The following is a 15,684-nucleotide window of genomic DNA, read 5'->3' as shown; positions in this document are numbered from 1 at the left end:
TGGTCTAAACTTAGAAAGTTTACCTTTGTGAATTGGGCCCTTATTTGTACCTAAAGTACAATTACAAATTGGAGAACTGGGAGCTTGGGGATGTCACATGACATTACTAGCAGTACATCTGGAAAACTGCACCTTCTTGGAGTACTTTTGTCAGAACCCTGTTCAAAGGGCCACGAGTCAAGCAGGAGATACTGGCTCCAACCGTGGGGGTTGAGGTTTTGTTTCTTCATGTACCGGGCCCTGACCTACTATGGATCCTGAGCAACTTGGCCAATTACCCCTTCAGCACTTGACTCTTAGTAGTAGCGTGGTTGAGCAGTGAAAGGCTTCTCGGGGGGAGTAGATACAGGGGGATGAACACAGACTCACAACCCCAAAATAAGCACAGTCACAGAAACAAATGATTGCCCAGACAAATACTTGCATTGCTGAGTAAAGGAGTTTTATATACAAACACAAAATAAACTACAACTTTCATAAACAACTCACTGTACCCTGAGGTCTGGGGTCTAATGTTTCTTAGGTTGTTCCCTGAGTCCCACTTCTACCCCACTCTAATGGTAGTAGTTATCCCACACAAGGGACATTCAGGTAAAGCCCAATTAGTACTGTATTAAAGTCAAAAGTGTTCCAGCTCAGAAGCGCTATCTGGCAGGCAAGTTGCTCTGCGGCCAACCAGGCTAAAATCTGTTACCGACACCAGCAGGATCAGAGCAACTAGAGTTTATAAGTGAGCCCCCTGTGTGGGCAATGAAGCTGTAACATCTGTCTACAGTAAGTTCTTTGCACAGAGCCCAGGCAAGCTGTGCTCAGAGGGCCTCGAGTTCCTCACTTTGGATCGTGCAGCTGCAGTGATCAGAGGTTCTTCGTGGCTCGTCCAGGCTGGGTAAGTTCTTAGGTTCTTCCCACAGTGGGTGGGGGAATGCAAAAGTCCTGACACTGGCATTCAGTGACAGTGGAGACCCACAGGCGTCACCCGCCAACCTCTCTCAGGGACCATGATCCTGACCGGGTCACACTTCTTGCTTGGTCCCAGTGGCCCTCTCTGGCATATGGGGTCATTGTCTTTCCACTGCACATGGGCTCAGGCTGAATCTGCACAGCTGGTTTCTTCACAGCATCCCCCGACATGCATACAAGGTTCCAGGCTCACCAGTACACATGGGCTATGGCCCATTCAGCACTGCAAACTCTTCATGGAGGCACCACCTGGCATACGGGGTCACTGGTTTTTAACTGTACGTGGGCTACAATCCGCATAACACTGCAATCTCTTCACTGATGACTCTCCTGACATACAGGGTCACAGGCTTATCCCTGCACATGGTGCAACAACATTCAGGGCTCACTCAACGGTGACCCTCCTTTTACATACGAGGGTCGCCGACTTCCACTGTACATGGGCAATGACAAGGATCCACTCGCCAGGATTCCCCACCAGACTTCACTCCCTCGAAGACTCTCCTCTTCTTCACAGGAAACACTGGTCTTGGCATGTGGTTTTGGATTCCCTGGGTGATGTTCTCTCATCCAGCTGGAAGAAAAGGCAGGCCTTGGCCCCTAGTGCTAGTCACAGGCAGAGGTTTTGCCGAGCTTTCCTTCCTCACACAGCCCGACTGGGTGCTTGACAGCTGACAATTTTAGGGGTTCAATCTCCTCTTCTTATAGTTCATTTCCAGACCTAAAAATGATTTAGAGTCTGTCTTTGAAGTTTATGTTGGGTGTCTTCTTCCTTTTGAACTGACCACTCCTGTTCCCTCTCTTCCTCCTGAAAGCAGTCTGTCACATCAGGATCAACTCCAAAGCTGATAGCCCCACAACACAGACCATCGGAGTGATGAGAAATCCACACCTGGATGTAAGCTACAGTGATATGTGTATCAAATTATTAACCCACAGCCCCAGATCTACTCTTTATGATTCTCCTATCAGCCTCCTCTCTTTCCTGAGATGTGCCAAGTCCCCTTCTTTGTGACCTCTACCTGAATCAAAGAGCACCCTTTGAAGTATTCTGGCGAAGCCTGGTTCCTCTTCGCTCCAGTGTGTCTCACTCAGCTTACAGGAATGCAACAGCACACAAATCTGTATGGGAGTCCTTCTTCTCATGGTTTACCATACTTCCTTGAGTCTTCCAAAATGGAACATATAGGGCCTCATTCTGACCCTGGCGGATTCAATCCGCCAGGGCAGAGGCCAGCGGATGCACCGCCAACAGGCTGGCGGTGCACCCCGGGGCATTCTGACCGCGGCGGTAACGCCGCGGTCAGAAACGGGAAACCAGCGGTCTCCCGCCGGTTTCCCGCTGCCCCTGGGAATCCTCCTGAAAGCAGTCTGTCACATCAGGATCAACTCCAAAGCTGATAGCCCCACAACACAGACCATCGGAGTGATGAGAAATCCACACCTGGATGTCAGCTACAGTGATATGTGTATCAAATTATTAACCCACAGCCCCAGATCTACTCTTTATGATTCTCCTATCAGCCTCCTCTCTTTCCTGAGATGTGCCAAGTCCCCTTCTTTGTGACCTCTACCTGAATCAAAGAGCACCCTTTGAAGTATTCTGGCGAAGCCTGGTTCCTCTTCGCTCCAGTGTGTCTCACTCAGCTTACAGGAATGCAACAGCACACAAATCTGTATGGGAGTCCTTCTTCTCATGGTTTACCATACTTCCTTGAGTCTTCCAAAATGGAACATATAGGGCCTCATTCTGACCCTGGCGGATTCAATCCGCCAGGGCAGAGGCCAGCGGATGCACCGCCAACAGGCTGGCGGTGCATCCCGGGGCATTCTGACTGCGGCGGTAACGCCGCGGTCAGAAACGGGAAACCAGCGGTCTCCCGCCGGTTTCCCGCTGCCCCTGGGAATCCTCCATGGCGGCGCAGCCATGGGGATTCCGACCCCCTTCCCGCCAGCCTGGCTCTGGCGGTTTACACCGCCAGAACCTGGCTGGCGGGAACAGGTGTCATGGGGCCCCTGGGGGCCCCTGCAGTGCCCATGCCAATGGCATGGGCACAGCAGGGGCCCCCTAACAGGGCCGCACATTGCTTTTCAGTGTCTGCTTAGCAGACACTGAAAAGCGCGGCGGGTGCCACTGCACCCATCGCACCCTTTCCACTCTGCCGGCTCCATTCGGAGCCGGCATCATCGTGGAAGGGGGTTTCCCGCTGGGCGGGCGGGCGGCCTTATGGCGGTCGCCCGCCCGCCCAGCGGGAAACTCAGAATAACCGCGGCGGTCTTCTGACCGCGCCACGGTATTCTGACGGGGTTACTTTGGCGGGCGGCCTCCGCCGCCCGCCAAAGTAGGAATGACCCCCATAGTCTGCTGTGCATTGTACCATTTACAGGCACACATACACGCAGCACATGCATACAACATACATGCACAGCATTACATCTTTCATGTATTTTTCCATTCACAGGCACACATATACTCAGCAACTGCATATAGCATACACGCACTGCACAGTACTGTTTTATCCCTGTATGGTACCAGTCATAGGCACACATGCACCCAGTACATGAGTATAACAGGCACACACTTGACAACACTACATCCTTCTTGTATTGTATCACTCTTATGCCCACATGTACCCAGCACATGCATGTAGCATTCATGCACTGCACAGTACTGCATTATCCCTATATGGTACCACTCAAGGGCACACATACACCCAGCACATGTACACCACCCATGTGCTACACAGCACTACACACCAAACCAATTTAGGCCAAGGATGAATAAAGCTCACAACACTGGAACTTGAAATGACTGAGATTGTAGGCCTCACTCCAGTGACACAGGTAAAAAAGATCTGTTTACTCCTACTGATCACTACACGGTAAACTGCCACCATCGCGCACCTGCTGCTTAACCGCTAGTAAAGGCTGTAGTCTTTCACCACTATAAGGATAGCCTTTTGAGCTCCTCTTCTGGTCCAACAAGACTGCAATCCATGAGACAGGATTATAGCATGGCGCATAGGCATGATGTGTGTTTAACTATGATAACAAAAACTCAGCATTAGGAATCCAGACATTAGTACAGTTAAGGAACTCTGGGCAGTGCTGTATGTCCATTACATGTGGAGGACTTTTCCTGGTAACAACTCTCATGGGTGCACATGTTTTACTTTTTTGTAAATTGAGCCCGCAGTGTCAAAAATCTCCTCCATAATGCTCCACAAGGAAACTTCGTAGCCATCCATCACCATGACAAAATAAGGAAAAGTAAGTTGAAGGAGCTCGGTTAACATGCAGAAAATATGAGTATATAAATTAATCTAGTGACAGATCCAACTACTTCTCTTTTCTAAGGAGTTCCATGTGAAAAATACATCCTAATGAATTGAGCTGTGTCCTTTCAACAATACAAATCAGTAAATCAACATGCTATGGCACCCATTTGTAGTAATGCTCATCTCGTCTTCTTTGCCTTTTAATCCTATTTGTTTAATAATTTTTATGTTTCAGATTTTTACGAGTACTTTCTTCCACTTTCTATGGCAACATCACTGGAGCTGATTGGAGTAAAGACCTGCAACTGCTTGTACAGTCTCTCAGAATCACTAAACCACACTGAAGTGATTAAAGAAGGGATGCTGTGTGGTGTGAGCCAGAACCTTCAAAATGGCAGTTGCCCTGTAAGTACAGTTCAATTTGCTCTAAACATTAAAATCTAATCTGACAGGATTGGTACTCACATTGCATGTATCATTGCACTCTGCAGCAAAAGCCTGCAATTCACAAAATAACTGTTTTGTGACCACAAAGACATTTTGCGAGTTGGAAAAGACTTTCATATTAACAAAATTCCTCTTTCAACTCACTGCAAATTGGAATGGGGACAGTTCCCCCATAGTGAATTCTGTTGAACGACCTTTGGGGAAGGCCCTTTTTACTGATGTCTTCCCAAATGGGAAAAAACAACACCTGTCCCTTTATGGATCAAATCTGTCTATTATTTTTAGAAGCACTGAAACATATAAATACAAAATATGAAATGCAAGTACAGTACATCACAGTGCTATAAATGGTATACATCTCTGCAGCAGAAGCTCTAAATCCACTGACAAAAATCTTCTAGGCTAATTCTAAATTTGGCTCAAAGGAGCCTCGGTACTAGTCTCTTCTTGGTAATAGAATTAGCATGCGGAGCGCATCTAAAAATCTTCCAGACTGCGAGTCCCGTTTATAAAAACCAAACAAACATACACATAAAACGAAGCACATTAACAATGCTCCCCACCGCGTCCACATCATCTTCCTATCTCTCCACCACTCCATCCTTCCTCCCACCAAATCACCGCCCTCTGTGATCTCTAAATCAGGCATTCTAGTCATAGTTCAAGTCAGTCTCCGGACTCTCAGATAAGCTGGGCATGTCAACGCCGTAAATTCTGCAGATAGAATCTGCAGGAATGGCTTCCATAATTCACTCAATTCCCCCGTCCGCTGCTGCGAGGCCAATGTGAGTTTCTCCATGGCAAGGATAAACCAGAGTTTCTGGAGCCACGCGTTACGCGTCGGTACCCTATCCGTACCCCACATGGTTAGGATCAGTTGTAGGGCTGCGTTAAGTGCCAAAGCCATCTGTCTCCCCCTCAACGACCTCAAGGGAAAGGTAAGGGGCTTAGGAAGCCCCAGCAAGATGTATGATGGAAATCTGGGAATCTTAGTGTGGAATGCTATGTCAATCTCGTCAATAATGCCCTCCCAATATCGATGAAGTTTGGGACATTTCCAAAGCAGATGCACAAGTGTACCCATGCCTCCGCACCTCCTCCAACAGAGGTCAGATTTAGCAGAGTCCCAGTGTATACGCGCCGGGGTGTAGTACCAGTAGGAGGCCACCTTGTATGACGTCTCCATCCCGCTACATTATAGGCTGTGTGATGTATTCTGTGGAAAATACTGTCCCATTCCTCATCCTTGAACTCCCTCTCCAACTCCCTCTCCTATCACAACTGTCCTCTAGTCCTAGGCGGGCACTGTTCCCCCTGTAAGAGCGATAAAGTTCTGAGATGACTCCTTTATCGTCTTTCTTTGACAGGAGCCATTTCTCGAATGGCGTAAGAGGTCTATCTATTAACGCTCTGTTCGCCGGCTGCAAAGCTCAGTGCCGTATCTGATAATACATCAATCTATCTGCCTCCGTCAAGCCATACGCTTCCCTCATCTGTTCAAAAGACAAGACCCCCTGTTCGTCAAAGAGACCTCCCACCCTTTTACAGCGGCCCTCAGAGCCTCCAGCCGAAGCCCAGGTTCAAAGTCTGGATTTGCGCCTATGGGGGTCATCGGGGATGGGAAGGACGTCAAGCCGGATCGATTGGCCACTGCATCCCATGTGCGCAGCGTAACCCCCATTATTGGGGAGGAATAAAGTCCGGCTGCCCTATGTCGGCGCCGAAGCCATGGCTCCTTCCATATGCACGAGCCCGCTACAGTCTGGTCCATGAAGCACCAATGTTTCTCAGTGAGCGGGCGATTCCACTCTAAAAGAAAACGCAGCTGTGTCGCTTGAAAGTATCTCTGGTGGCAAGGGATCGCTAAGCCTCCCCCACTCTTAGTACGGTACAGCACCCTTCGTGATAACTGCGCCGATCGCCCCTCCCATATAAACTTCAGGATCGCCGATTGAAGAGTAGCCATCGTTCTCGGGGGAGGATTTAGTGGAAGCACCTGAAACACATAAAGAATGCGCGGCAAGATTGTCATCTTCACCGCCGCCACTCTACTCAGCCAAAACAGTTTATGCCTCCCCCACGATTCCAAATCTCGCTGAGGCTCACGAACCAGCGTTGCATAATTCAGACTCGCTGTCTTAGCGACCGAGGTCGCCAGATCAACTCCTAAATAGGGAAGACTCGAGGATGAACAGAGAAAGGGGTAGCTAGCTCTCAGGTCTGCCTCATGATCCGGTCTCACCGACAAACCGAGAACCTGAGACTTCTGCATGTTAACTCGAAATCCTGATACCTGACCAAACTCAACTATTATCTCCATAAGCGCTGGCAGTGAGGTTGCAGGCTCCACCAGAGTAAAGATCACATCATCCGCATAGAGGGTGATGAGATGGTGGTCTCCGCCAAACTTCACTCCTGAAACCAAGGGACTATCCTGCAACCTCTGCGCAAGGGGCTCCATATAAAGCGCAAATAAAAGGAGAGAAAGCGGGCATCCCTGTCTGGTCCCACGTCCAAACGGGAAAGGCAGGGAGAGCACCCCAATAACTCGAACCGCCGCCCTAGGCGACCGATAAATGCAACTGATCCAAGAACTGAAAACGGGGCCCAGCCCGAATCGCTCCAACACCTTAAAGAGATAGGGCCAATGGACCCTATCAAATGCTTTTTCAGCGTCAATAGAGAGGAAGAGCGCTTCCCTGCAGGAGCGATCCGTTTTATTCAACAGGTGCAGGAGCCGTTTCATATTGTCAACGCATTGTCGGTTTGGTATAAAACCTGATTGATCCGGCATATAGAATTTAAGACGGGAAGCCATAATGCCAGTAAACAACTTGGCATCTATATTCAGGAGCGAGATCTGTCTATATGAGGCACACTCCTCTGGATCCTTACCCGGTTTATGTATGACTACAATCGTAGCATCCAACGTACTAGGTGTCAGGGCTCCTGTAGTCTGAAAGGAGTTAAAATGATGCACCAAAAGTGGAGCGAGTTCCACGCAAAAAGTCTTATAGAATAAGGCCGTAAACCCATCAGGGCCAGGGGACTTCCCAACCTTTAGTCGAGAAATTGCCGAAATAACCTCTTCCAGCCATATCGGCTGGTCCAACAGAAACGCCTCCTTCGCACCAAGAGGTGTGATTGCTATGCCCTCTAAGAATGAATCCACTGCCTCGGGATCTCCCTCATCAGCCACGTATAAGCCCCGGTAGAACTCCGCAAAAGCCTCTGCAATCTGATCGCTCGTGCCCACCACCATTCCAGAAGAGGAGTGGATCAGTTTCATCGCAGAAGCTGCACGCTGTGCGCGTAACCGGTGTGCCAATAGCTTCCCGCACCTATTGCTTCCAACATAGAATTTGTGCTTGAGTCTCGCTATCGCATACTCCGCCCTATCCCAGTCCAGCCTCTTCAGCTGTTGCTTCACCTTCTCTAATTCCCGCCAAATTCGAGGTGCACCAGTAGTCTTGTGGGAGCGCTCCAACACAACCACTCTCTGCTCCAGCTCCTCCCTTATCTCTCTCCTTGCCTTGTTATCTCTCGCGGACAGTGCCATCACCTCGCCCTGCACCACTGCCTTCATAGCCTCCCATAATATCTCCGTTTAAGTGCTACCATCATCATTAAAACTAAGGTAGTCCGCGATTACGTGTCGAAGTGACTCTACTGTTGTCTCACTCTGGAGCAGGGAATCTCTAAGACGCCAGCTCGGGGTACCTACCCGGCCCACCCCCACTGTAACCTCAACGGTAATTGGGGCATGATCAGCCAAAGCTCTGGGTTCAATCGTGGCCTCCCGGACCCGGGAGACAAATTCCTGCGAGGCCAGGAAAAAATCAAGCCGAGCGTAAGTCTTGGTTGCCGTCGAGTAAAAGGAGTAATCTCGGAGCGTAGGGTTCAACTTCCTCCAGATATCCTCCAACCCACAATCAGCCAGCCACTGACGCCCCACCTCCAATAAGGCCCCCGTTTGTCCAAAGCGTTGGCCAGAGCGGTCAAGCTCGTTGTCCATCACCAAGTTAAAATCTCCCCCCACTAAAATAGCACTATCTGGTGAACAAAGAATTGGGGAAATTACCTGTCTCAGGAATGCCTCCTGTTGGGCATTTGGAGCATAAAGAGAAGCAATAGTAAAAGAGAAGGCCCCAAGTCTTATTCTAATGGCCAGGAATCTGCCTTGTACTTCATGTATCCTCCCCACTAATTCCCCAGAGAAGGTCCTGAAAAGCAATACCGCCACGCCTGCATGCTTTGTAGTTGCTGAGGACCAAATCTGCATAGGAAACCACCTTGAGCGCAAGCGATATGTGTCCTTATGCAACAAGTGTGTTTCCTGCAGTAAACATATGTGAAACCCAGATTTCTCCAGACCGGACAGAATCGCTAAGCGCTTAGTCGGATTATTCAGCCCACGGACATTTAAGCTAAGACACCTAACCGTCATACAGCACAGGAAAGCAGTTGTTCAGGTGGGAAGGAGCTCTACGGAGGAGCCAAGATCCAGGACCGGACCCCTGCCGCTCCAGCTCACATAGCCAAACCTCCGAAACCATGCATGACCGAGCTCGCAGGGAAGCATACAAACAAATAACCAAAATGCACAACAGGACAACAGGTGCCTATACCAACAAAGTCCTCTCTCCCACATCCTAAGAGGTAAAAGTCTCAGCTGGGCTGTAGAACCACTCATGTTCCTCCACCAAGTTCGCCGGGTCCGCCGCCGAGACCCCTTCACTCAGCCACAGGACCGTGGCCAACGGCCCCCAGCCGACCAGAGGGCCCCCATCTCTCTTCGTTTAGGCACTTGTCCCAGCTGCCACACTGCTCACTGCCGACTGACGCTCCGAGATCTGCTCCATTGCGGTTGGGCGTTGCTGTTTGTTTTTTCTTTCTTTAATCCGCCAGCGCGGATGGTCGCCGCCGATTGAACTCAACTTCGAACCCGAAGCAGGGCCATCTTCGTCCAAGCCCAGGATCCGGTTAGCCTCCGATATTGACTTCATCTGGCGAAGTTGATCCTCCCAGCGAAAAACAAGGCAGAACGGATGGCCTACGAGTAGGACACCGCCCGCTCGCGCAGGTGCTCTGTGATGGGTTTAAACTCACGGCGTCTTTGTGAAGTCTGAACCGAAAGGTCCTGGTATAGTTGAAGCTGATGTCCTCTAAAAAGAACCTGTGGGAGATTGCGCGCCTTTTGCAGTATACTTTCTTTCAGCCCAAAATTATGGACACATGCTAGTATGTCTGGCGGGCGATCCCCAACTCCTCCAGGTCGGCCCACGTGGTGGACTCTATTGAGGGTGATCTCTCGGGTCTCTTCAAGTTCTAAGACCGAGCGAAACAGTGCCACCACAAAGCCTCCAATGTCCTCCTTCTCAGCCCCGTGCGGCACTCCCCTGATGCGGATGTTATGCCTGCGCGACCGGTTCTCCAGGTCCTCCACCGTCATCAGTAGGAGATCCTGCTGCTCCCGCAGGCGCAGATCCTCGTGCTGCAGGTCCGCCACCTCCTCGCCACGGATAATTTCACCAACCTCGATCTGCGTCAGCCGCTCACCCAGGGATGAAAGCTCAACTCTCAACTCCTTCACCTCATGAGATATATCTTTGCTGAGTGCCTGGAGGTCATTCCTAAGTGATTCGAACAACGAGGTAAGAAAGCACTTAGTAACTGGGGCTGCCTCGTCCTCTGTCGCCTCCCTCACTGTCTCTGGGGTCCTCGTGGTCGGCGACTCCTCCAGAGCCCCTCCTGGCACCTGGCGCCCACTGGTCAGCATATCTCGAACCGTCCAGTCCCGCTTAGGCTTAGAGGTCGCCATCCCTTCTGCCCACTAACTGAAGGTAAACAAAATCTCAGCCTATCCACTTTGCAAAGTCGCTGCAGTCCACGTCTTTTAGGCCTCAATCCTTCGCCAAGGACTTCAACCCTCCAGCTAAAGATAGTCCATGGGCCTCCTCGTGGCCCCGCTCACCTCCGCTCCAGGTGTAGCCCTCTCGTGCCATCCGCACCACTGGACTGTGGCTCTGGTTCCCTTCAGCACTCAGGGAGCTCAGCTCCAGCTCCAAATAAAAGGTGGGCCCACCGATCCGCTCCCCCTCTCTTCTTTGGGGTCGCCCCGGCAGGGCCCAAAATGGACGGCCGGTCATCACCTGGGCCCGGCTCCAGGCCTCCACCAGGCCCCAAACACAGGTCTCACTTCACAGCGGGGGTGCAGCTCCCTCCAGGGGCGTCGCCGCTCCCCCTGCAGCCAGCCAGCAGACTATCGGGCCTGGGCTCGCGGCACAGAAGAGCCCGCGGCCCCCTGCACTCCACGGCCTCTGGCGCTGGCCTGGCACCACCGGGTCCGCACATCTTGGGCGCGGTGGCCCCGCACTCCACGGGGCCAGACAGAGCCCCCGATGCCCCCACGGTCCCAGGTGTCATGTCGGGGCACGGCCGGCCGGTCCCGCATCTAGGCAGCAAATTACGGGCCCAGGCAGCTGAGCTCGGACCAACGCGTCCACTCATGCCGCCATCTTGGCCACGCCCGCACCTGTCCCTTTAAAGGGCACATGTTTCTTTAAAAAAAACGAAAACATTGTCCTTTTCCAAAATAAAAGAGGTCTGCTGTCCTTGGCAAGCCACGATTCCTGCATTCAGAGCCAATCGCAGGGGGTCACAAATAGAAATCTGTTTAATTAATAATAATTTGGCAGGCCATTTCTCTGCTCTGAGGAAAGAATGGAAAATGTGCAATGCTACCAGTTTGTATAGGTGGCATTGCGAATTGCATCAAGTTTCACAAACCAGTCGGTGTACAATTTGCAGAATCCTGCTTCATGAACAGGGATTCATACACTGGGCCCCAAGAGATGTGTTAAATGGCAACACCTCAACGACTGCATTTCTGGGAGTGTGGTGTACAATTTTTGTGAGTGATGTATTCTGCTGCATTTTGTAGTGTTCAAGAAAGTGATGGATCTGACTGATAAAAATATATTAGGTATTTAATGCACTTGTTTACTTACATTTCATCTACATTCTAAGCTCACTGCTTTGTACAATACCCTTGATCTTTAGCTTGTAAATCGTGCCTTTACTCTCACAATATGTCTACTGCAGCTTGTCTCCAGGCCATTCAAAGGTCCCTTAGGGGCATAGTTATACCCCATTTGCACCAAATTTGCATCATTTGTTTAACGCAAATTTATCGCAAAATGAACTCCATATTTATATTTTGATGTTAGACCAGTCTAACGTCAAAATATTGGTGTTTGCACCATTTTTTCGATGTGTGAACCTACCTTGCGTCAATGAGATGCAAGGTAGGCGTTCCCATCTAGAAAATGGTGCTAACCCCATAGCCCCATATTTATCCCCCGTGCTAAAATGATACACGGGTGGGAGGACCATTATTTACCGCCTGGGTCAGACTAGGCGTTAAGGAACCTGTGGACCCATTTCCATGTTTAAACACCATGGACTGGGTACACAGCTGCCCTCTTCAAGCCCCAGGAACACCCCACCCACACCAGAGGGACACCGGGGGATGGGGGACCCCATCCCGGGTAAGTATAGCTAAGTACTTTTTTTTTTTTTAATTAAGGTGCCATCGGGGGCCCAACTTGGGTCCCCCTGCATGGCACAGGGTACAATGGTCATACCCATGGGACACTTGTTCCCTGTGTTGGCCACTGGGGTGGTGGGCATGACTCCTGTCTTTTCTAAGACAGGAGTCATGTGATATGGATGGTTTTGCATCAGAAAATGACGCTACGCTGGTTAGAGCCATTTATTTTGACTTTAACCATCCCAACGTCCTTTTTTGGTGCAAAACTCCCTTTTTCCATACTGCCAGCCCCACCTGGCTAACGTCGTTTTTTTTACGCTAGCCCACCCTTTGCACCGGCTTGCGCCATTCCATAAATATGGCGCCTGGCTGGTGCTCAGGAATGGCGAAAGCCGGTGCTAAAGTTTTTGTACAAAACTGTGTTGGTTAAGTTTTGCACCAAAAAGTAAAATTATTCCCTTGAAACCAGCATGTCGCAAATGCAATTTTTGCACTTAAGAAAAATGTCTCTACTACTTTAACTCCTCAGCAGCTTCCCCAGCAGCCTTCTTTCCATATTCCTTGCTCAGGAACAGTGGATTTCAAACATCTTAATGCTGTGCTTCCTGACGTTTTCCACTCCCCCACTGTCCCCCCCATGTTGCCGAACATGCTAAAACTGTTACCAGTGAAAGAAAGAATGCGAATGTAGAACGTTAGATGTTAAGGGGTGTTTAGAGGAAACTCAGCGTTTTATTCCGGCAGCCATATTAAATGTAGATGCTTACAGCCACGTTTTCCGTGCAGCGGTCCAACCACCAATGTCCTGAGACACAGGCTTTTATTTAGTTGTGGCCGTAGCACATTACAGCCTTTAACTAGCTGGACGAACTTTACAAAGTGCTTAATTTTTTACATTGGCCTAATTTAGGGGAAGATTTATGGAAAGTGGTGTTGCACCGAGTGCAGCGCAACTTTTCCTGCACCCCTTAGCACCCCCCTACCGCCAGCATGTGTGCACCGTATTTAAAATACGGCGCACCATGGTGTAGGGTAGGGGGCAATAGCATCATTATTCATGACGCTATTGATGTACTCTGCAGGAGTAGTGCCAAAATATTGGCGCCACTCCTGCAGAATACATCGGGCCCATTCTAAAGAATGGAAGTCCCCTTTTAACGCCTGCTCTTGAGCAGGCGTTAAAACTGCCGTATAAAATGGCGTAAGGAAATCTCATAGATTTCATTACGCCATTTTTCCGGCTTCCCTAACAGGTAATGCCCCCTTTGCATACATTATGCCTGGCACAGGCATAATGTAGCGCAAAGGATGACAGGGTGTAAATAAGATGCAGGGATTTTGGCCTCGTTGGCCCACACTAACGTCAAAAACAATGACGTTAATGTGGCGCTAGGGCACTATAAATATGCCCCTTAATTTTAATCTATAGTCCTGTTACTAGAACGTTTAAACTTAGCAGGGACTTGATTAAATATATACATCACTAGTTTTTTTTGGGGGGGGGGTGATTTAGGTAAGATCCATAGAAGATTCACTGCATTGGTCTGATATTTGTTCAGTACTGCCTACAATTTCTAGACAGACAACAATTTGTTTTTCCCATTTGCAGCAAAATGGTTAAAGCAGTATTATCAGGGTTAAATGAGTCAATTATTGCCTGCTGGCATTAGCGGATGACCAGTTAGTTCCATACCCGATTCAGGAGAGATTTCGTTCCTCAAGTAGAGATGGGCAGCTACAGACCCTATGTTGGAAAGATTCATGGTACAGCCGACAACCCCTGACGTTATTGATTCTGAGGGTAGACGCCTACTAGCTAAATGTTTGAGGAAGGGCCATTCGCCGAGTCTGAGGTCCATTAATTTTACTTTTTTGCGTTTTGAGTATGTGCAAGACCGGATGGGTAAAGGTAGTGTATGTTGATAGGAATTAATGCCAGCCAACATGTGCTTACGCTTTGCTAAAACATCCATGTCAGCCTGACGTGAAAGGAAGCGCACACGCTTTTTAATGAATTGCTTAAAGGCGTGTTGACTCATGTGTGAGGCACAGAGCTCTTCAACATTCAAATTACTGAGGCAATCCCCAAAATACAGTACGTAGGGTTTTCTAGGTCATCCAGATTGAATTTTGGCCCACTGTAAGGCCTCTAGCCACCCTTTCCTGGCTAGCCTAATTTTGTGGCAGAGGCTTGAGAACGTTCCTGCTCTAGCCACCTGCTGATCAAGGGGGCTAAATTCCAGCTGGATCTGGGCAGCTGAGGAAGTTCTCAGAAGACGAAAGGAGAATTTATATATCTTTGTGACAAGCTTTTTCAAGAGTTTGCCGTCCCTCCCCAGCAGAATTTCTCTGCCACAGGACAAGGATCGGATGATGTTAGCCCTCATTATGTTCAGGAGATGGAGAAAGCTTACCCCCCCCCCCACAACAAACCTGACACTTTTGAGAATGACGTCTCGCGGGCCAAGGTTTTGATTTCGACTTCCTTCATGTGGCAGACAAAGTTACACCTTGCATCAGTGATGACCCCTATGTATTTATATGACTCTTCCTTTAAAAATGTACTGTCTTTAAAAGGCAGCAGCCCCCTTTATTAAGTTTCCTAACCAGTGTTACGGTTTTAGTTTTCCTTAGGTTGACCTCCAAGCTATTGGCAATAGAATAGAAGCGCAGCTTGTTTAACAAAGGCTGCATCCCACCTCTTGTGTGACTGAACAGGGCTAAAATCATCTGCATAAAGCAAATGACCGATGTGCTCACCACCTAACTTAGGGTAATGACTACTGATGATGTCAAGAGCGCTGGACACATCAGTGATATATAACTTTAAGAACAAGGGGGCTAACACACACCCTGGTTTTACCCCCTGTGATGTTGCAATTTTTCTGGATACAAAGGATCCCAATTTAATGTGAACCAATGTGTTATTGTGCAACTGAAAAATGACTCCTAAGAGTTTTGATGGAATACTCCAATTTTTTAACTTTGTCCAGAGTTCCCCCTTGGAACATGGTCAGGCGCTGTCTTGAAGTCGACAAAGCAGCAGTGCAGCGAGGTTTGTAAGATGATTGCCTTTTCTTATAGCATGGATATTGCTAGCAGATGTGTCAGGGCGTCAGATTTTTCGATGAACCTGGTGTGGTTCTTCGGGATAATCCCCCTTGACTCCACCTATTGTTGCAGGTCTTCCAGCAATAGGCTGGCAAATAATTTTGCTTCACTGTCCAGGAGCGCTATCAGCCTGTAATTGCTGGAGCCGTTTTTGGAAACTCCTTTGTAGATGGGTTGGATAATGGCCCCACACCAGGACTCTGGTATAACTGAGATCCTTAAGCAGTGGTTAAAAAGCAGAATGAGCCTGCAAGCCCAAAACACAATATCCTGTTTGAAGAGGGCCTGGTGCCCCATCTGAATTGGCCTTAACCGTAACCTTTTGCAGCCGGCTAT

General features: G+C 49.2%; 1 protein-coding gene across 4 annotated transcripts in view; it reads left to right on the top strand.

Annotated features, from left to right (window-relative positions):
• LOC138304315 (transmembrane protease serine 9-like) overlaps positions 1-15,684 on the top strand; it is a 1,357,906-nt gene that overhangs the window by 588,487 nt on the left and 753,735 nt on the right. For all 4 annotated transcript variants that reach the window (XM_069244270.1, XM_069244271.1, XM_069244272.1 and 1 more), the window contains one exon: positions 4,474-4,643. In XM_069244270.1, the coding sequence (XP_069100371.1) occupies positions 4,474-4,643 (170 nt within the window). The remainder of the gene's footprint in view (positions 1-4,473; positions 4,644-15,684) is intronic.

The sequence above is a fragment of the Pleurodeles waltl genome, chromosome 7 (assembly GCF_031143425.1).
Source record: "Pleurodeles waltl isolate 20211129_DDA chromosome 7, aPleWal1.hap1.20221129, whole genome shotgun sequence".
NCBI lineage: Eukaryota > Metazoa > Chordata > Amphibia > Caudata > Salamandridae > Pleurodeles > Pleurodeles waltl.
This window is presented reverse-complemented; position numbering and strand designations above follow the sequence as displayed.